Below are 21,779 nucleotides of genomic sequence, written 5' to 3'. Positions count from 1 at the left end.
AAAACAGAGCTAGCTGAGCTGATCAGACTTGAAAGGTCCTTTTCTTCATTGGTAGAAGAGTTGACTAGCAAAGAGAATCTTCACAGCTTTCAAAGAGATCTTCAGAGTTTGATGAAGCTCGTAGACAGTCAAGAAGTACTGAAGTCTTCATCCTCTGAAGGTTGTAACCTCTGAAGTCCAACATCTTCTGAGCGCTTGTGAACTTCTGAATTCACATCCTCTGAACTTCACTCAGGACTTATATGATGCTTATATCTGCGCACTTAAAATAAATTTTTAGTCCTTCCAATTGTTTATTAATACTTTGTTATCATCAAAACCTTTATAGATTTAGGGGCAAACATTTTTAAATCAATTTTGTTCCAACACACCCCCCTCTTCGGGGTTTGCTCATCAACGGCTTGCCTTCAACAACCCTCACTATAGATGCCTACATCAAATCTCCAATTCCAGAAGAATCAGTTACCATGCAATAAGTTCTAAATTTTCACTATCGTTTATCGAAGATTCCATAAGAAAATTTCAGATTAAATTCTCTTCTTTCAGTCAAATTTTCTCCTTTCACAAAGTGGGTGTGTACACATTTAATTTTAATGTCTACCAAACAAAACTTGTGATCATAAAAAAAATATGAAAAAAACAATAGAAAACTTTATAAATAGCTTCTTAGCTTTCTCATAGTTACAACCAAACAATTCATTGGAAATGTTTCTCTAGAATTACTATCATTGAGAAAAATATCATATTCCTCTAGCTACCAAATTACTACAAAATAATAATGGATGTGTTTGGCATTGAAGAAATCATTTTGGCTGTTATTCTTTTCATTGCAATTCATTATTGGAGACTCAATAGAAACACACCCATGACAATATGGCCTATCATGGGAATGCTACCTAGTTTCATACACAACGTATCCAACTTCTATGATTATATTAACTCACTTTTGCAACAAAATGGAGGAACTATCGTTTTTGAAGGACCATGGTTAACAAACATGAAGATGGTTTTCACAAGTGATTGCATGAATGTGCAACATATTACAAGCACGAAATTTGAAAACTACGGAAAAGGAAAAGATTTCGAAGAGATTTTTGAAGTCCTTGGAGATGGAATTTTCAGGTCTGATTTCCACATGTGGAAGTACAATAGAACACTACTTCATTCAATTTTCAAGCAAGAAAATTTTCAGGTATTTCTTCACAAAACCATTGAAAAAAAAATATTTAGTTCTCTTCTTGTGTTTCTTGATCATGCTTGTAAAAAAGGGTTGCAAGTGGATTTGCAAGATATTTTCCAAAGGTTAACCTTTGACAACATATGTTCTATAGTTTTAGGATTCGATCCAATTTGTCTTTCTATTGATCTTCCTCAAATTGCATGTGAGAAAGCCTTTACTCAAGCAGAAAACACATTGTTCTATAGACATGTAACACCTAAATTCTTATGGAAGTTGCAAAAATGGCTTCAAATTGGTGAAGAGAAAAAGTTTTCAAAAAATGTGAAAATTGTTGATAAAATGGTGTATTCAAAAATAAAATCCAAAAAAGATCAAATGCAAGGAGAACAACAATTTGATTTGCTAAGTATCCTTTTGAAACAAAGTATAGGAGATGGAAAAAATCCAATAGATGATGAAAATAAGTTTCTTAGAGACACATCAATTAATCTACTTGCAGCTGGAAGAGACACTATTAGTTCTACTCTTACTTGGTTTTTTTGGTTGGTGTCAACACACCCTTTTGTTGAAGCTAAGATTCTTGAAGAGATTAAAGAAAATTTACCATCAATAAAAGATAATTGGAAATATTTAGGAATGGAAGGACTTAACAAGTTAATTTATTTACATGCAACTTTATGTGAAGTCTTAAGGCTTTATCCACCAGTTCCTATTGAGCATAAATCATCATTGAAATGTGATGTGCTTCCTAGTGGACATAAGATTAAATCAAATACAATGATAGTTTATTCTTTATACTCAATGGGAAGAGTGGAGAAGATTTGGGGAAAAGATTGCTTGGAATTTAAACCAGAGAGGTGGATTTCGAAGAAAGGAGGGATAATTCAAGTACCGTCTTATAAGTTCATTGCTTTTAATGCTGGACCAAGGACTTGTTTGGGTAAAGATATAAGCTTTTTTGAGATGAAAATGATAATTTCATCAATATTGTTGAATTATCAAATTCAAGTGGTGGAAGATCATCCCATAATTCCAAGTATTTCTGTTGTCCTAGACATGAGATATGGTTTGAAGATTAATCTGAAAAAAAGAAGCATTTGATGATAAGAGATTTTATTAAATAATTGAACTACGTTCAAATATTTTTATATGTAATTTAATATTTGAATTTGAATTTGAATTTGAAATCTACATGTATTGTACACTATATTTGGTTGTGTTTGTTTTTCCAATGCAAGAGTATAAAATATACATTAAGTGGTAACCAAAAAAAAAAAATATATCCATTAAGTGTTACTTTGAATTGTAATAATTATTTGATATTAATGTTTTAATAAGGTTATTTGTTATCTTCTTTTTTAAATTTGTTGACAACTAACGTGTGTTTAGTGGTTCCATTTTTTGTTAGGTGAGAATAATCCATTTTATGTCTACAGTAATTATCTTCTCCGATGAAAAAATATTTATCGTAGATGACATTGAAAAGTTTACAGTTACTGAGCGGCTCCGCGCCTATATGTGATCTATATTTTCTATTTTGCAAATTTATGTAAAAAATAAAAGACATGATTTAAGTTATGGTGAGTTTTTGTTAATAAAAGATTTTTGCGGCTAAAAAAAATATCTCGATCTTATGTTATGGTGAGTTTGTTAATAAAAAATTTTTGCTGCTAAAAAATAGTGAAAGGTATTGTTGGTATTATAAAAAGTCCACATCAAAAAAAATTGTATTGACTTTATATAGGTATAGATGACTAATGTTCCCTCTGTGAAGCCCTGATACTCCAAAAATGACAAAGTATCGTGTCCGATACGTACTCGATACCGATGATCATCCGATACTTTCTGATATATACACGTATCGGAGAAGTATCGACAATTAATATTATTTTTTAAAATAAAATATAATCAATACTTGTCAGATACTTCTCTGATACGCGTATCGATCGAAAAAGTATTGAGCAATTAATGTTCTTTGATGATAGAAACGTAGGAGAGGAGACTGATACAATTCGTGTTTTCTCTTAAGTATTGAATGTTAGAGTGTGACGTTACCAACTCCTTAACCTTTAACTCAACTAGCTTAACCAGTTAAGCTACCCCTCCCACCCTTTTTCTTTTTTTTTTTTGGCAATAGAAAATAGTCGCTTGGCTCAATTAAGAACTTCTAAAGTTCCAGGTACATAGTTCTATCATCACTCTAAGATGTAAAAACAACTAGTTCAAATCTGATGCGGGTCGCTATTTCCATCCCACCCTCTTTTGGATAGTACTTAATTTAATATATGTAATTGTCACTTGTTTTATTTTGAGTAATTTGAATATTAATTTTTATCATTATCGATTTTAGTTATATTTAGATATTATGCATTTATATATTTAATTTTAAATTTAATTTTTAAATAACGTATCCGGACGTATCGTATCGGGAATTTTAAAAAATTTCCTGTATCACCATATCGATATCGTATCGGTATCGTGCCACATATCAAGGCTTCTAGGTTCCGAGGCGATAATGAAAGCACTAGCCTACAAAGATTTGAGAATACTTTTTTTATAGTATGTGTTGCAATTTTACTGGCCAGACCACATTTATTTACATTCCAACGGAAAGCTATGTGAGCCTTAAGAGTTGTACTCACTACCCACATGTTATCCATCCACATATGTTATACATTTTTTATAGGGAAATTCTAACCGTGTGACACTGATTAAAACACTAAATATGGTAAATAGATTTTGAAAATTGTGTATTCTAATTTATTTTTTACAAACACAAACTTAATTCATTTCTTTAATCAAAAAATTATCAATACAACAAGAAATCGACTCAAAGATACAACGACTAGGCATAGAATATATAGGCCGTCCTTGCTAAGGAATGAGAAACCATATTTGTTTGTCGTTTGACAAACTTGACCTCAAAGTTTGGAAATAACAATAATAAGGACTTAATATATGAAATTACAACACTAAATTCAGATGCTCCAAGTTGTCTAGAAGTAATGGCATCAACAACAATCTTAGAATCGCTTTCAAAATGACATGAAGCCTCTTTGCATCACTTCACAAATTGCTTCTTTAAGAGCTATTGCTTCTCCTTCCAATGTGTTCAGTCTTCCATTGATTAAATTAGTTCCTGCAAGAATAAAGCGCCCGCGATGGTCACGTAAACACCATCCTCCTCCCATTACTCCAACTGTGTGTTGGAGTTTATGATTTCATTTTGTATGAACTAAAGAGAGAGAATAAAGTAAGGAAGAAACTAAATTTTTTATTGATATGAACAAATGAGTATTTACAATGTATTTATACGATTACTTGAATCTCAAGCAACCATGGTTAACCCTAACTAACTTTGGTTAACCCTTAGTAACTAACTAACTAATTGGAATAACACACTAACAAACTCAATCTTAATCAAACAAACAAAACAAACTTATCATTTGAATTACTAGCTCAACACGCCACCTTAATTCAAATGTTCTAAACTTGTGACCTTCAACATCTTCATCAGGTCTTTAAATCTTTCACTCTTTAGTGGCTTGACCATCAGCTCAAACTCTTCCTGTTGGTTAAGTACTTTATCTTCTGCACTTTTAACTTTGAAACCTTGTGGTTGTTCAACGTATACTTCCTTCTCAAGTTTTCCATTGACAAATGCAGATTTCACATCTTGTTGAACACTCTGCCTTTGTTATTGCTACCACAGGTCATACTGTTTCCACTCTTGCAACTAGTGCCAAGCTTTCCAATTGAAATTCTGACACACTGTGGACAGATGATCCACACCTTGCTTCAACACTTGTCACTAAACCTGAAGTGAACTACATAACATTTTCTTGAAATTCATGCCAGACTTTTGTCTTCTGGCCACAGGTCTTGCCTTGTGTTTTTCAATTGAGCCATCAGGTAAGTGCTTCACTTTATGCACTCATTTCACTGCTGTTGGCTTCTTGTTAGTAGGTAGTGACTTTAATTTCCATGTATTGTTTCTTTCAATGGATTCGATTTCATCTTCCAAAGCTTTTCTCCACACGCGACTTTGTTAATTTTTCTGCTCCTCTAACTTGAGCTTCATCATGTGCTACTGTTGGTTCACTTGTTGTAGTAGCTGCTCTTCTAACTTGAATGTCACTTACTTCATTTTTAATTTTTTTATTGTTTTTTTTCTTGCCTATTTTTATGTATAAATTGTTTTGTTTTGTTCCTATTTTTAAGCATATCATCTTTTTTTCTATATTTTTTTAGTGAAATTATAATGAATGATATAAAACTTGTAACGTGGTTAAAAGTAATAAGGATAAATTAGTAACTTTGGTGGTAATCAATTTTAATATATTAGTAATAGATAACAGATTACCAAATAGAGAAAATGAACGGATTCGAAACAACCTAACTATTTTTCTCATCTTGATTCTTTTTAATAGTTTCTTTTATGCTCTTGATGCAAACAAACTTGAAAAATTCCCCAAATTATTGTTTTGATCCTAATTTAGTGAAAATTGAATTGTTGCACACATAATCCCCGTGGAGATGATCTTACTTACTTTATTATTTGAACGATTTTGTACACTTACAAAATAGTTATTAATAGCGTAACTCGTATCTCAACGAGTTACCATATTTTTTACAGCAAAGTTATAGATGACAACTATAACTTTACTGCCCTAAAAAAAACTATAACTTTACAATTTAAACAAAAAAAACATAAAATTAATTTATACCAAGTTTATGGCCCTACATTCAGTGATGGTTTTCGTCTTTCACTGTAAGTAATTTTTCTTTTAAAAAAACTAGCAAACTCCTAACTGCCATCCAGAATTTTGCATTAAATATAATTGTAAGTACACTCCTCTAGAGGTTTGTTAAGAAACGGAAGGTTAGAGATCAAATATAATTTTTCATGTGCCTATATGACGTCCTCGCAAAATAAATCATAAGAATCAGAGATAAAATCAGTATTGATAAAATTATAACAAATAATTTAAGATTAATTCTGAGGGAGTGACTAAAAAGGTTGATAATGGTTGCATGATTTCCTTCTAGTTTGATCCTTGGCTAGGGGAAGCCCCTTTAAGGAATAAGTTCCAAAGGCTCTTTCAAGTTTCAGCCCAGAGTGCTAGTACGGTGGGGGAGATGAGTAGTTGGATCAAAGGTCAATGAGTTTGCGACTTGAGCTGGAGAAGAGATCTCTTTTTTTGGGAGCTTAATCTCTTGAAAAGTCTCAATGAAATTATGAACCGCTCAACAATCTCTGCTGCAAATGGTTCTTGGTTCTGGGAACATGACCCAAGTGGCAACGATTCAGTTAAGTCGGGTTTTTCGGCACTTAGTCGTTCCATAGCTGATGACGTAAACTTCTCTATGGAAGAAGAAAGGTTTTCAAAAGTGTAGAAAACTTGCGCCTCTTAAAAGGTGTGGTCTTTTCTTGGCAACTTTTACAAGATAAGTTGTCGACTCGTTAATATCTGGCAGCGGAGATTCATGGGGATGTTAGTGCGTCTATGTGTGTGCTATATGGACTAGGTTGTCGACTCGTCTATAACTTTGTGTAGGGGCATGCAAATTCTTACCCGTGCATTAGATGTAATGTGTAACAATAGAAAATACGGTAAAACAAATTTAATATTAAAAGGTATATGAAAAGTTGGAGTAACAGTGCGCTGGATTCTGGTGGCGAAAACAAAAAAAAATATGACAAAAAATATATCATTGGTGTATTTGTTTTGACCAGTTATGAAATTTGGATCTAATGGCCTATATTATACCATAAAGAAAACAATTACTAAATGAAGTGAATAAGAAAAAAATATAAGAAACAAAGGACGACAACAATGCACCTCTCAAACAATGAATATCAAAATTTGTTTCAATTAAATTGTGAGACTTGATCAAAATTAGCAAGAAAAATAAAATGTATGACCGGAAATAGTTGATTTCTAGTTTTTTTTTTAAAAAATTGTATAAAAAAAAATTGAACGTGTATTACATAAAAAAAATGAAGTTGTATAAAAAAAAGTTGGGTTGATTTCTATTTAAATAAAATTAAGCATTGATTTCATATTTATTACATGTTGGTTAGCAAATTATATTAGATTGATTGATATAGTCTAATAGTAAATGTGCCAAATAAATTATTTGAATTAAATTAGGGTTAAAATGAGAGGGAAAATGAGCGAAAAACGATTAAGTTTAAGGTTAGCATATCAGAATAAGCTTAGAATATAAGAGATGTTTTGTATGCAAGTGACATCATAATTTTTTGTAAGGATCCAAGAAATCATTCATTGCTTGTCGGATTCTTTATGGCCAGGTTATTAAGAAAGCTGAGAGTAAATTTTATGCAGGTGATATTAATAAGGAGAATGTTAACATGTGCATATATGGTACATGTTAAGGTAATAAAAATAGAAATTATGTTTTAGAATTTGTGCATTTTAACTTTTCAAGCATTAAATGTTTTGTATCATTAAATGCTAAATTTCTATATTAAGATACCTTATCATGTGTCATATATGCACATGTTAACAAGACCCTATTAATAATGCAAGAGTAAATAATTTAGGCTGCCCAATCTTTGTGGGTAGACGAAGGCCATTAATTTGCAACCTACTCCATTGTGGATAAAATTAAGGGTATTGTTAACATGTGCATATAGAACACATGATAAGGTATTTTAATATAGAAATTTAACATTTAATGATACAAGATATTTAATGCTTGAAAAGTTAAAATGCACAAATTCTAAGACATAATTTCTATTTTTACTACCTTAACATGTGTCATATATGTACATGTTAACATTCTCCTAAAATTAATACTAAGCTACCTACTTGGAAAGGTTATTTGCGACTCCCAAAATATAAGTAATTTTGTCATTTTTACGCATTTTAAAGAAGGAAAATGCTAACGAGTGCCCCCGGGGCACTCTTTAAGCCCTTAAATAGAAAGTGTTTTATAGAATTTTTATGGGAATGCGTAAAGTCAACGCATTGGAAATTGTATTGTTTAATTTTTTTAGTAAAAAATTTCTTTAAATAGAATGCTTAAAGAGTGCCCCAAGAGCACTAGTTAGCAAGACACTTTAAAGAATTGTTAACTTTTGTAAATGTTGTCAAAAAAATTATTATGTTTTTTTTCTTTTATCCTTCACATAATATTTAAAGCTGTATAAAAAAAACATTTAATAGTACTAATTTCTTATTTCTCTCTTATTGATATTGTAATTTAGGAAGATGAACAATAATTATACATTGATATTGTAAAACAACTTATGATATAAAAAAAAATTTCAAAATGACTTACATTTTAAAAAGGTGAGAGTGTCTATTATGGTCAGAGTATCTATTATGGGGAGAGTGCAATTGGTTAAATCCATCGGCATGTTAATTTACTCATTTCATATTTATCTTTGGGCAAATTTTTTTTTGAAGGAAATTGGCTCTTGGATCTTGTTGTTATCGGAGTTAAAAAATCGTTAAAAGTAGTTTTCCAGATACTGAAGAGATTATTGGATTGAGTCGCGGACTAGGTCGCTCTCTTTAAGACGTTTCGTAACACTGCCTAAAATTGTAGAAGCAAACTATCAACCACAAAGTCTCATGCACGAAGTCCCATGGTTAGAACTGCATACCACAATTGAGTCATACAGAATAATGTACTCCTGACCCAATATTAGACGTTATATCATGTTATTTTGTGATAGGATAGGAACAAAAATATAAGAGTACAGTACCTGACTCAATTCTTGTGAATTAGAACGATTTGACTTCTAATTAACAGACCTTTTAGGAGGGATGATGACTTCATTTCAACATCACAAGATAATACATCTTTTGGAAAAAATAGACTCATCACTGTTTTAAACGGTGCTAGTGGAACACTGTTTTAGTGTGGACTCATATTATGATATTAATCGATCATCACAGCTTGTAATTCTAAGTTTCCTTTTGTATCTGTTAGCCAATAGCCGCAACTATGATGTGGTGTTGTTATAAAATAGGGTGTGGCTCTCATAAACTTAACAATATTGTTGAAAAAAAATCACAATAAATTTAAATAAATGAAATTGAGTGTGCAATATTGTTGTGGGACTTAATTTATTTATTTTTCCAAAATACACACTAGTAACATACTAGTAAGCTCTGGTACTCGATAATGGACTCAAATTTTTATTTTTCATTCACACACACGAATGTGCTCTTTGTTCCAACAGATCCACAATTTCATGTGTAGTGGTATGATATTAGTCTTAGAAATTGGGAGTTGGCCTAATTTCATCTCGCAATTGATGTGAGACTTCTTAACACACTCTCACGCTCAGCACTATTGAACTTGGTGCGTGAATATAAACGATGGATGACCCGATAGTGGAAACCTAATAACTAGTGGTCCAACAGATCGTGGAAAAGCCCCAATACCATCATAAAAATTGGGAGTTGAGTCTAACTCAACCCTACAAAACCGACATATTTGGGTCATCTTGTAACCGATGTAAGACTTCTTAACAATTAGTACCAGAAAAATTTGCACAGTAGCTTAGTGTAAACTTTGTGCACCGACTGCAATCTGGGTTGATGGTGGTTTTGATTTAAGATCACTTTTGGAAATTATTCTCCAAGTAATAGTATTAGTGGGCTCAAATGTGTTGAGCAAGGTTTATAAAGGAGGAGGCTCATGTCCATTCTTTTATTCATTCTTCTGTCTAGCATGGTGTCAAACATTATGTTTTATTCATTCTTTTATTTATAAAAATAATTTATGCAAATAAATAAAATTTTATGTTAATTCATAAATTTTTACCGACAAAGTTATTTTAAACCATTGTGGAGTTTGACCAATTTTATTAAAGGGTAAAACAATTAAATAAAGTGTGTTGCTTGTATTAAAGTTATAGATAAATAACCATTTTCTTCCTTTTTTTTTTTGGTAAACTCCGTTATTGTTAGCTAGTGAGTGTACCAAAAATCAGTTACATTTGCAATTTGAATAATAAAAATGAAAATTTTAAAGAAAAGATAAAATGCAGAACATGGGCTGTTATTTCAAGGACAAAATTGAAAATTCAGGGGGATAAAAGATTCATGGGGGTGGGGAGAGAAAACATCTTTTAATTTTTGGAACTAATTGAATATATTACTAAACTTTGAGGCCTATATTTTACTTTGGAGGCCTATATTAGAGCGCAAAAGTTTGGGGGCCTAAAGCACTAGCCTCATTCGCTTTGGACTTGGGCCGACCCTGCTCTTATTGGAAGTATAATTGGTTAGGCACCCTTTGGTTGAGGCTTTAAATATTCCAAGGCAGGATTTTCCTTGTCTGAATTCTAGCGTTTCTTCTTTGATTAATAGTGGTACCTGGATTATTACTGGTTGCTACTAAGGAATAAGGATCCTTTGTTGGTGGCCAGAATTCAGAATATTGAATGATGTTCCCCCTAAACATCCGCTAGTTGATCCGCGGGTTTGGAAGGATTCCAAAGATGGTTATTTGACATCCAAGGAAGCTTATAAGTTCGTTTGTCCGAATTATATTCCAATGGCTTGGTCATCGTTACTCTGGCGTAAATTCATTTCCACCTTCAAACTTTTTGTGGTATGGAGATGATCGCATAATAGAACGCCTACATATGAAAATTTTATCGAAAGATGATGCATTGGTTTTTTCAATTTGTGTTCTTTGTAGTGCTAGTGGTGAGACCACTTCTCATTTATTTCTTTTTTTTTTCCTTTTTCTTCTCAATTATGGATCTAGCCTGGGAAAATTTTGTATTCTGTTTCACAATTGGAGTGCTAAAATTCGTAGTCCAGTAGGCACAACAATTATTCATACCTTTCATACTATCTGGATGGTTAGAAACGAAACTCGATTTAATAACTAAATCATTACTCTACATGCAGCTAAAACGAAAATAAATACTTCTGTTACAAGTAGTGCAGGTACGATGACTGATTGCTCCTATTCTTCCCCCCACCGATATGGCCATTCTCCAGAAGCTCAACATCTGTTCAAGTCTCTGAAACCCTCGTTGCTAGCACCATAATGCAGGTAAATTTTGGGTGGAATAATGCATTTTATAACATCTTTTTTTGTTAAGTAACCTAGTGACTAGAAAATTCATCTTAAATTTGAATAAGTGGAGTGTCCCGGGTTCGAACTCAGGCTCCTGCACATATAGTGCAATGTTCCTACCAACTGAGATAATAACTCACGAGGACCATTTTATAACATATTTTGGTTCCACTAGTCTATGATCCTAACTCATACAAATCAATTCATACTAACAAAAAGCATAAGTATCAACTCATCGTGATCTTGCTCAACTCATCGTAATATCAAATATGCACTTGTGTCAGATAGCAACAAATTGATTTAAGTTGAACAATGTGCTTTTATCCTACCAACCTTGATACCAAACATGCACTGTAACATATATCAAATAAATTTGAATAAGTTGAACACTGTACTTTTATCCTACCAACCTTAATACCAAACATGCACTGCGTCCTATATCAACATGAATCTGATTTCCTTCTGTATTAGCAGGACACTGTAACTAATATCAGCCGTCCGATCTAAAATCAACAGCTGGTATTGTTTTAATTCAAAAAACACAATTTCAACCTCATACGTCTGATCTGAATTTAACGGCCCAAACTGAAACTGCGTGTAACTATGTGGATTGTTTACCGCGGGGAATCAGCATCCATACCCACAAATTCATATAAGTTGAACACTTACATAAAAGTACTAAAGATATTGTATAGGCCACACATAATAAAGGTTTCAAGTCTCCATAAAAATTTACCCATCCAAGTCATAAAAATAAGCAAGATTTATTAGTTCCATCCATGCATAAGGAAACTAAGCAAAACAAACCAACTGAAAACTGAGTATGTACCCCAACACATAGGGGCCTCATGAGTCAAATTAAAACAAAACATCACAACACAAACACAAGATAATAGATCCATGACAAAAGACAGCACCTTCAAGGGTTGTTTCTGTAGATCATCTCCATGAGATCAAGTTCCTGCTTCATAGGAACCTCAGGATAAAACTCATAATTCATTGCAGTCCCAGAACCACTTGCCATTCCATATGATCCAAAATCATAATTCATTGCAGTGCCAGAACCAGAACCAGAACCACTTGCCATTCCATAATCAGCAGTACCATTGAACATCATTGGAACATAGTGTTCAATTTCATCCTCTGGAGTAGCCAAACCTTCAGAAATGTAATCACTCTCTGAACTTTCGAAATTTTGTTGATTCTCAATATTCATCATGTTCATGGGATTCTTCATCATCAGATCCTTTTCAGCTTCCTCAACGGCAGTGACTTGGCATATGTATTTCTGAAGTAGTGTTCCCTTCAAACTATTCCGCCTATTCGGCCTCTTCTTGGCGTTCAGGCTGCGCTTAGTGGCGTTCCAGTGGTTCTTGATAGAGTTCTCGGTGCGACCAGGCAAGCTCTTTGCGATTTCAGCCCATTTGTTCCCGACTATCTTGTGAACTTCAATCAGTACTTTGTCCTCCTCTTCGCTCCATGACTCTTTCTGCAATCATACAAAACAATTAATATGTGTGAATTAGTTATATGATTATAATTAAATTGAGCAAGATTTAACAAGATATAGTATCTTGGATATTTTTCAAGAAATTGCGGTGTATATGACATCGGGACGTGAGAATTGTAAATAGGACGTGAAATGAAACACGCACATATCATTGCTAAAGTACCTACAGCTTACACATATATCGTCGTAAATTTTATATAATTTCAGATCGACCATCAAATTAATAATATTTGTTTATTTGTTTACTATGTCAAATATACAAATTTTAATTCAATTGGTAGGAGGTCGCATTATATATATATATATAGAGAGGTTGGAGTTCGAACTCTAGTACTCACTTTTAAGTATGAAATTCTACTTGTAAAAAAAATATACAAATTTTAAAATATTTTTAATTTAAAAAATGTATAATATAATTTTTAAAAATACAAGTGTTTTGGACTGGGTCGGGGCTCACCCGTAAACTAGATCGGGTCACCCGAACCACACTTAACTGATCAGGCTAAAATGTGGACACACTCGAAGACACATGTGATCACCATCAATTGAGCCACGTGGATTACCCGATAACGAGTACGGGTCATCAGCCTACCCATTCCAAGAGAAAGTCTTAGGCTCTCCAAAACCCTAATTCTTCACATATAAAAGCCGACATTAGGGAATTTTGGCCAAATATGACACATCTAATCTAACCCTAAATACTTTCACTTTTGACGTCTACTGACTTTATCATCAGATTGTGTGCCACTACCAATCCTCTCAACAGGGTTCAATCACGAATGGTATGAAAATCAACAACCTTAACCATCAAGATTTCATACATGGCTATAGAAATCTAATTTAACTAAAATTTGATCTGCATAATCAATACGATAAAATGACGATATTCCCAATTGGATTGAGAAAATATAATGTTAAAAAAACCTAGCGAATTCACTTCACAACTCTAATGTGTTAAAGTAAAAAATAGGCAAGAATCAAGATTATTTTGTTATATGTGTATGTGAAGGGAGATTCTCCGGTGGACAATTAATCGGAGACTATTAAGTGTTATTATACACCCTTCAATTATTATTTTTATAATATGAACCACAGTCATCGATGTTGATTACATCGGAGAAAATTTTAACCGGAGAGGATCTCCTCTCATGTATATTTGTGTAAGAAATGAAAGCAAAAAATAATTATAAAAATAAATAAATAAATAAAAACAAAAAAGACACCTTAATGTCCGGTCGAAGATGGTTATTCCATCTCTCCCTGCACTGTTTCCCAATCCTTCCTTTCAGATGCTTAGCAATTTTGGACCATCTTCTAAGCCCAAAGTGATCCACCAATTGGACAAGATTCCTAAAAAAAAATTAATCAATATTTATTGGTCATCATGTGTCAACAATTTGGTAACAAATTAAAACATTATTATCAAGATCATATGAATCTAGTTGAAAAACAAAACCAACATATATTCGAGCAATAAAGTATATAATGGTCATACTAAACCTATACTAAAACTATGAAAACATTATGCAAGACAAACAATAGAAAAATTCTAAATGAATAACCTATCCTCGTTCGCAGTCCATTGGCCTTTGATTATATTGAGATCTGATCTGGGTTGAATTTCACTATTATTTTGATTCCTCTTTTGTCGCTTCTGCTCACTAAGAACAAATTCTCGATCACCATCTCGGGAGTTGTTTCCAGTTCCACCAATTCCAGAGAAATCGCCTTGAAGCTTAGACTTAAATCGAGATTCTGAAGTTACACCATATTGAAAGAGAATGTTTTTGGACGAATCCAAAATTCCTTTGCCAGTGTTAAGGCGACCATGCATGACTTCCATTTTGTTATTGTTTGGTGCAAAAGTCATTGGATTTTGACCATTGAAAATTTCTCTTCGGGATCCAATGTCGTCTACGGCATTGAACGAAGGAGTTGGAATCATAGAAAATGGGTTGATGTAGGAAGGAACCATCTTAGCAAAACTAGAGTGATGGTTTGCTCCATTCAGACGATGTTCCTTAAATTGATTGCAATTATTTTTGTATAAAAAGGTGGTGGAATGTGATGGTGAAGGAGAAATAGTTAAACTTGGTTTCATGGAAACCATTGTGGGGATCTCTGGTTTTACGCAAGGATTTTTAGGAAAATTTTCAGCAAAACTGGGATCAAATTCCATTTCTTAGACAGTGAGAGAAACAGGAGAGTGTGTAGAAAGGAGTTGAGGTGCAAGAGTTCTTATGAGCTCTACTTTTAGTTCTTGAAAAACAGAAGAGAAAAAAGGGTTAAATAAGTAAATGGTTCCTATAATTTTTTAGAATTTCGTTTTTAGTCCTTAAATAGTCCCTATAATATTATAAGAACATCTCAGATAGAAATTTAGAATTTTTTAAGATAAGATGAATTATTTATGAATTTTATGTGTAAAAAACTAAAAATTTCATATTTAATTCATTTCTTGTTAAAAGAATTTAAACTTTTTTACAACAGAGATTTATATAATGTACTAAATATGACCGCAGAAAAAAAATTAAAATTTCGAATGATATGTACGAGTTGAATGCAAAGTAAGACCAAAAATCATGACCGGAAATACTTCAAGGACCAAAAAGTGCATAAAGAATCTTTTAAGAACTAAAAACTAAATTCTGAAAAATTATAGAAATCATTTACTTATTTAACCCAAAAAAATTAAAAATTAAAAGATATGGCGAGCCACCAAGACACCTGACGACATCAAACGGCTCAAATTCATTGTTTTTATGACTATTGAGCTTCCAAATAAACATCTCAAATGACAAAATAGATTTTACGATTTTTTTTTTGGTACAAGAAATTTTTCATTTATTTGTATTTGTATTTGTTTTTACAATTTATTTAGATAATCTTCACATTGGTAATTGTAAATAAAAAAAAGGAAATGATGAGGTTGTTACAAATGTAATGAGCCCACGAATAACATGTGATTCTTGTATTATTTATTTTTTTAAAGAAAATGATTCTTCTATTATTATTAGTATTATTAATTAATACGGAAAATATAAGACGTCAAATATTTTTGTTGACCAACAATGATGTGGTAAGACTCTTGATCCCCTTAAGTATGTGGTAAGAGATTTGGAAAAAATTCGGTTGGGAGTGAAGAATTCTCATAAGTTCCTCGACATAGATTAGTCATCGTTAACGGTGGTGGAAACTTCGTATCAATATCATGATAACCAAAAAAAATCAAATTTTTATCACAACAATTTTGACAAAACTTACACATAAACATAAACAAAAACAAATATATATTTTTGTGTACATGTGTAATTTTAGTGAAAATTATATTAGCATAATATATTTAAAGTTTACTTTATATGTATTATAGTCTATAAAACTTTGATCCAAACGTCTAATTTGACATTACCATTAAGATAGGTGGTTAAACACATTTTTCGTCCTTACAAAATAGAAATATATTAAGTTTAGTTTTTAATTATATAACTTTTATTATATTTTAATCCCTATAATTAATCATGCACATAAATTTAGTGTCTACTTTTGATTCAATTTGAATTATTCTTTTGCATTTGTAGGACTGTTTGAAATTTTATTAAAAATTTCTCTGCTAAAAATGAACTCCAAATTTGATATCTGGTTATAAAATTCGAAATTTTAGTAATGCATTAAAAATTCTAAGTTTCTCTCCTAAATATGTCTGTAAAAAATTATTTCAAGAATATAAGGATAATAAAAAAAATAGTTTTAATAAGTACTAAAAGGACCGTAAAAAAAAAGTAATGATGACTATTATATTGACTTTTAACATAAACAATCTAATTAATGATTTATTTTACCACCAAAATTAATATATTTGATTTTAAAATGTTTGAAAAATAAATGGAGTGGAGTCAAAAAATTATTAAATGTAGTTAGACCATTACCATCTCTTTTATGATTTTAAGAAATCATTGACTACATTATAATTCTGATTACACTAGCAAAACATTACTTTAGATCTTTTTATAAGATATATTTGAGCTTTTGGTTCATTGGATAATTGATGTATCTGGTCTAATATAAACCAGATACATCAGTTATATAATTAATTAATTTAAAAAGTAAGTTGTTTTTTTATAAAAATAACTGAAAGGAGTAGTATTTGTGTATTCATACAAGTTTGTTGATTTATAATTTTAAAAAATCAAGTATTTTCAAAATACCAACTTTAATTTTGATAAAGAAAAATGCAAACTTTTATATATAGTATTTTGATAAAAAAAAATATATCAACTTTTTTTGTGTACAAAAAAATGTCAACTTTAATATAGAGTTTTTATAAAATATTTGTGTTGGGTTTTTTATATTGGCCACATTTTGTTAAAACAATGTTCTAGATATTCGACATTTTTATGTTGGCCACATTTGACTTAAGCGTGAAGTCACTGAAGATTCGATTTGAAAACATATTCACGTTGCTTGTGCGCTAAGACGCCTGTGTTTCTAGAACTTGCAGTAGGTCGGTTTATGCCTTGCGTGTTTCTGAAGGATGTTAAAATATTTTAGGAAACAAAAGGCTTGGTTCTAAAATATGTGTACTGATATTTCATGGATCAAATTTTTGAAGCCCTATTGTTCATCAAACCCAAGTTGTACTCAGGCTACATAAAGGAAAACGCAAAACCTAATTTAATCACAGAAGCTGTCATTTGAGGGGAAAAAAAGTCTTTAGGGTTTGAGTCTTTGTTATTTGTGAGTCACTCTTGTGTCACCTTGATACTAGAGTTGTACTGTTTAGTTAAGTTGTAATTGTGAACCACTCTTAAGCTTTTAAGTGTGGAGTAAGGTTTTTTTATTGGAGGTGTCACCAATTATTTAATATTATTGTAAACACTAGTTGTGTGATTGAGGGGAAGTGAGAGGAGTCTCATATCTAGGAGTTCCTAAGTAGCAATAGCACGGGTAGTGATTAGGTGCGAAGACAGTAAACCTGAGGTTGTTTACATATAAGGCTTCAAACTAATATTATTATAGTGGATTTCCTTTCTGACTTGGATGCCCCTAGAGTATGTGACGTTGTACCGAACTAGTTAACAAATACCTTGTGTTATTTACTTCCTACAAGTTACTTTAAATTGATTATTGCGTTTTGTGTTATTACGATGTCTTGACTTTACACTCAATATTATGCATTATGGTGTCTTTGCATTCTACAAGGCATCTATTAATTGTGTGCCATAATTCAATTTGTTTATTTTAAATGGACAAATCCTTTAAAATATTTGCACCTTGGTGTGAAGCCTCCAGTGGCTGCTCCACCCTTTCCCTTGTTGGAGATCACTACGCCGTCGATGTTGGACTATTGCGACTGGTCTACAGGCGGTCAACTACTTGTACCTTGTCGTGTGGTGGTTGCTCTGCAGTTATGTTTCTTCACCGCCAGAGGTTCCCGTTTCTCTTTTGGTGGTCCAATTCTAGGTTCGTTTACATGGATTTGGAATAGTTTTGTTGCCGACATCGATTTACGTTGAATAATCTAAGATTAAATTCAGACTGTTTGTTCAAAAGAGCATCGTTGCTTGTTGCTGATGTTGGTTGAGGTCGTGGATCTTCCTGCTGCAAGATTTGTGATTGCGGTTCTGCTTTTGAAGGTTCACATTACTATCTCCAATCTAGGAACATCACTTTGCATTCACTTAAGGCAGTGGTTCCCCGCGTTACATTTTGTACAATGTTGTTTTGGACTCGAAAAAGGTCACCTTGGTCGTCGTTCTCGTTCTGATATTTTATACGAAATTTTTATTGGATCATTGATGAAGTATCAAAAGTAAGTATTTTTAATATATCCGCATGGACTAGTATGATATTAATCGTCATTCCAAAATAACCATGATTTTAAGTACGGGTTTTGAGATGATTTGGTTGATTTCGAACATACAAACTGCGAAGTAAAAGTGTTTAAAACTCAGTGAGAAGAAATTGTCGGGATTAGTCTTCACCAATTCATACACATGTATTACCTAAACTAATGATATATATATTTCATTTACCAATCAATATTATCACGTATCACTCATCGAACGTATTTGTGTCTAGATTACGCCGTGATATCTATCATACCTATTAACCTTCGATGTCTCGAATCGTTAATCGATATAATAGCATTAAGCTTTGATACTTTAAGTGAATATTAAACCAAAATCTATGTCTAATAACAAATAACATATGTCTACATCATTCAAATCTTTGAAATAAACATTAAACAAGGATATCACCAATAATGATTCATAAATAAAACATATATAGCAAACTTAAGGTGATTACATGATCATAAATCAGCTACATCTAATCCCAACAAAGAAGAATTTAGCTACTCATAGCCATGATTAACTTACAAAAGTGAAGAAATAAAAGATGAATGAACATAACACTTGATTTCTCATGTTGGGATGAATCCACCTTCAAAATCTCCTTGGAACCCTAGATCTATATTTTTCTCTCTGATGAGCTCTGTAAAAAGTGGTTCAGATCTAAATTTCTTCAACTGATGGCTATTTATAAACTTTCAGAAAATACATGTTCGCTGAGCGAATAGAGTGGTCGCTGAGCGACTAAGTTACTTAACAGAGGGGTTTGCTGACATGTCACATGTGGCTCTTAAACCGCCAAACTCAGCACTGCTCGTTGAAGCTCACTGACAGACCAAAACACGCCTTTGCTCGCCACAACTCGCTAAGCGACCACTACTTGGCTGCTGCTCGCTACTTCTCGCTACTACTCGCCACGAAGCCTTAATGCACTGATTTTGCTCGCTACAGCTAGCTGAGCGAAGGCTTCAAAAACTCAAAAAAAATTCTCTTGTTCAGCAAAACCTATCAAAATGGTTGAGACTTGAATGCAATTGATATATTCTGATAAAAAATAATATTTACAACAAAGGGGATAATTTACTATAGATTTCTTTCAAAACAAGTTAATAAGTGCCTATATTTCATATATACTTTTACTAATATTTGGCACTTATCAACTCTCCCCAACTTAGGATTTGTCCCCAACTTAAAAGCAAAATACAATTTCCTTTCGAAATTTTAGTTATGAGTTCACTTTCAATTTTTTTAGTTGCCTCATTATGAATTCATCAAATATAGAAATTTATCTATATATATAAATCCTAGATAGTTGTGAAATTGTCTATCTAAACCCTAATCCACAAACCAATGAAAACATTTTATTTAGCCACATCATCCACTTACATCCATTTAATGTGGGGTACTAATTGTAATTATTATTATTATTATTATTATTATTATTATTATTATTGTTTTGGGTTATTATTCATTTTTTTATTTTTTTTCATTTTATTATTTTATGTATTTATTGTTTTTTTTTCAAAAAAGTTAATGTTTTTGCTAATAATCTTTTGTCCAATCATTGTAAATATAAGGAGTTGGTCGATTGTCAGAACTACTTTATAATATTAGTAAAAAAATAGATAAAATAAAATTTACTAATGGTTGTTATGCCCTGTATGATTTTTATCATATTCGATATTTGAGTATGGGTTAAGTTGGTTTATCTTTGCTCCAATAAGTTTCAAATTAATATAAATGTCAAATTCGATAATACAGTAGTTTTTTGGTAAGAGATAATGAAGTAGTTTATCCAACTCAGAATCCTCCAATGAGATTTATAATATAAATAAAAACTTATGTTTCAACATCGATTGTTTTCCATTGTCAATTATATGTTGTCATTTCCATAGTTATTTTGAAGAATGAGTTAAAGATATTGCTAATCAATGTTAATGAAGAAGATATCAAAGTAACTTCAAATGTGATGTATAAATAAGTTTTTTAAATGTATAAATATTTATCTATATATATAATTTCTAGATAGTTGTGCAACCATTAATCTAACCCTAATTCACGTCAGCCACTTATATCTAATTAAATCACTCAATAATGTCACATCACTTCTACTTACATCATTGTCATTTATATACACTTTTTCATATGCCTACATTTATATATATGTGACTTTTCATTATACACCCACTCAACTAATAATAATAGTTTTTACTAAATTACACGCACTAATTAATCTTTTATACTATATATTAAATTATAGCGTCCAATTAAGAATAAAATGTACAGTGTATGAGTATGATCACAAACCGTTTTCATAGTGACATGACAATTTATGGATTACCAACTTATTTTGGTAGATGCAATATGATCCATTGTAATCTTTTCGAAATGTATAAACACATCTTTAATATCTATATTATATTTACATCATTTTTATTATTATTATTATTATTATTATTATTTTGTTGTTGTTTATGTTGTTATTATAATTTTCATAATACTTATTGTTTCAATTTATACGAATGATTTTTCAACATTATAATATAAAATACCGCATAACACCCGTGCATCGCACGGGTGTGGGACTAGTAATTTAAAAAGGCTCAGGCCAGGCCAAAAAAAATAACATTTAATAGGCCGCAGGCCAGGCTCAGGCCTGAAAAAAAATCGTAGGCCAGGCTTAGGCCTGTCAAGGCCTGGCCTGGCCTGGCCTGTTCCCAACCCTAATTGTGTCATATACTTTACGTTGCTCTGAAGTCATAGTTGACATTAATCTAACATGTTCCTCAGCTAATGATTGTCTGTTATAATTCAATTCGTCGTGTATTAAACTATTTTGTATATCAGGAACTAATGATGTGTCTGCTCTAGGCATTGGAGGATAATCTTTTAAACTCTTCCCACAACTACGTAACATCATCTCAATATCTGCTAGTACATATTGTATCAATTGATCATCGGTTAGTATTAAATATGCAATGTTAAAATCAAAATAATGAATGTCATTAGTGACATGACAATGGTTGTGCTTGGTTGTATTGCAAAAAAAAATTGATTTAGCAGAATTGAGTTTGATAGATTTGATTTTGGTTAAAAGTGAGTTAAACAGAATTGATTTATGTTTGGATACATTTCCTTTCGAAATTTTAGTTATGAGTTCACTTTC

General features: G+C 31.8%; 2 protein-coding genes across 2 annotated transcripts; one reads left to right on the top strand and one right to left on the bottom strand.

Moving 5' to 3' along the window:
* The first annotated feature begins 689 nt into the window (after positions 1 to 689).
* Positions 690 to 2,521, top strand: LOC123889986 (alkane hydroxylase MAH1-like). The gene has a single exon (XM_045939520.1). It carries the CDS (start codon positions 779 to 781, stop codon positions 2,279 to 2,281), a length of 1,503 nt encoding a protein of 500 aa, XP_045795476.1. The 5' UTR covers positions 690 to 778; the 3' UTR covers positions 2,282 to 2,521.
* A 9,652-nt stretch (positions 2,522 to 12,173) lies between these two features.
* LOC123892059 (transcription factor MYB118-like) lies at positions 12,174 to 14,943 on the bottom strand. The gene is made up of 3 exons (XM_045941907.1): positions 14,327 to 14,943; positions 13,988 to 14,114; positions 12,174 to 12,743 (listed from the first exon to the last, which is right to left on the bottom strand). Exons 1-3 carry the CDS (start codon positions 14,941 to 14,943, stop codon positions 12,174 to 12,176), a joined length of 1,314 nt encoding a protein of 437 aa, XP_045797863.1.
* Positions 14,944 to 21,779: the final 6,836 nt, after the last annotated feature.

This window comes from Trifolium pratense, linkage group LG6 (assembly GCF_020283565.1).
Source record: "Trifolium pratense cultivar HEN17-A07 linkage group LG6, ARS_RC_1.1, whole genome shotgun sequence".
In the NCBI taxonomy this organism is placed as follows: domain Eukaryota; kingdom Viridiplantae; phylum Streptophyta; class Magnoliopsida; order Fabales; family Fabaceae; genus Trifolium; species Trifolium pratense.
Note: the sequence above shows the minus strand (reverse complement) of the source record. Positions and strands in the feature narration are given on the sequence as shown.

Bases quoted from the DNA above. Each gene is read 5' to 3' on its own strand.
- LOC123889986 (XM_045939520.1), top strand. From the start codon at position 779: ATGGATGTGTTTGGCATTGAAGAAATCATTTTGGCTGTTATTCTTTTC.
- LOC123892059 (XM_045941907.1), bottom strand. From the start codon at position 14,943: ATGGAATTTGATCCCAGTTTTGCTGAAAATTTTCCTAAAAATCCTTGC. The intron at 14,115-14,326 runs GTTATTCATTTA...ATTTTTTTTTAG, and splicing joins TGGACTGCGAACGAGGATAG to GAATCTTGTCCAATTGGTGG. The intron at 12,744-13,987 runs GTGTCTTTTTTG...GTATGATTGCAG, and splicing joins ATCTTCGACCGGACATTAAG to AAAGAGTCATGGAGCGAAGA.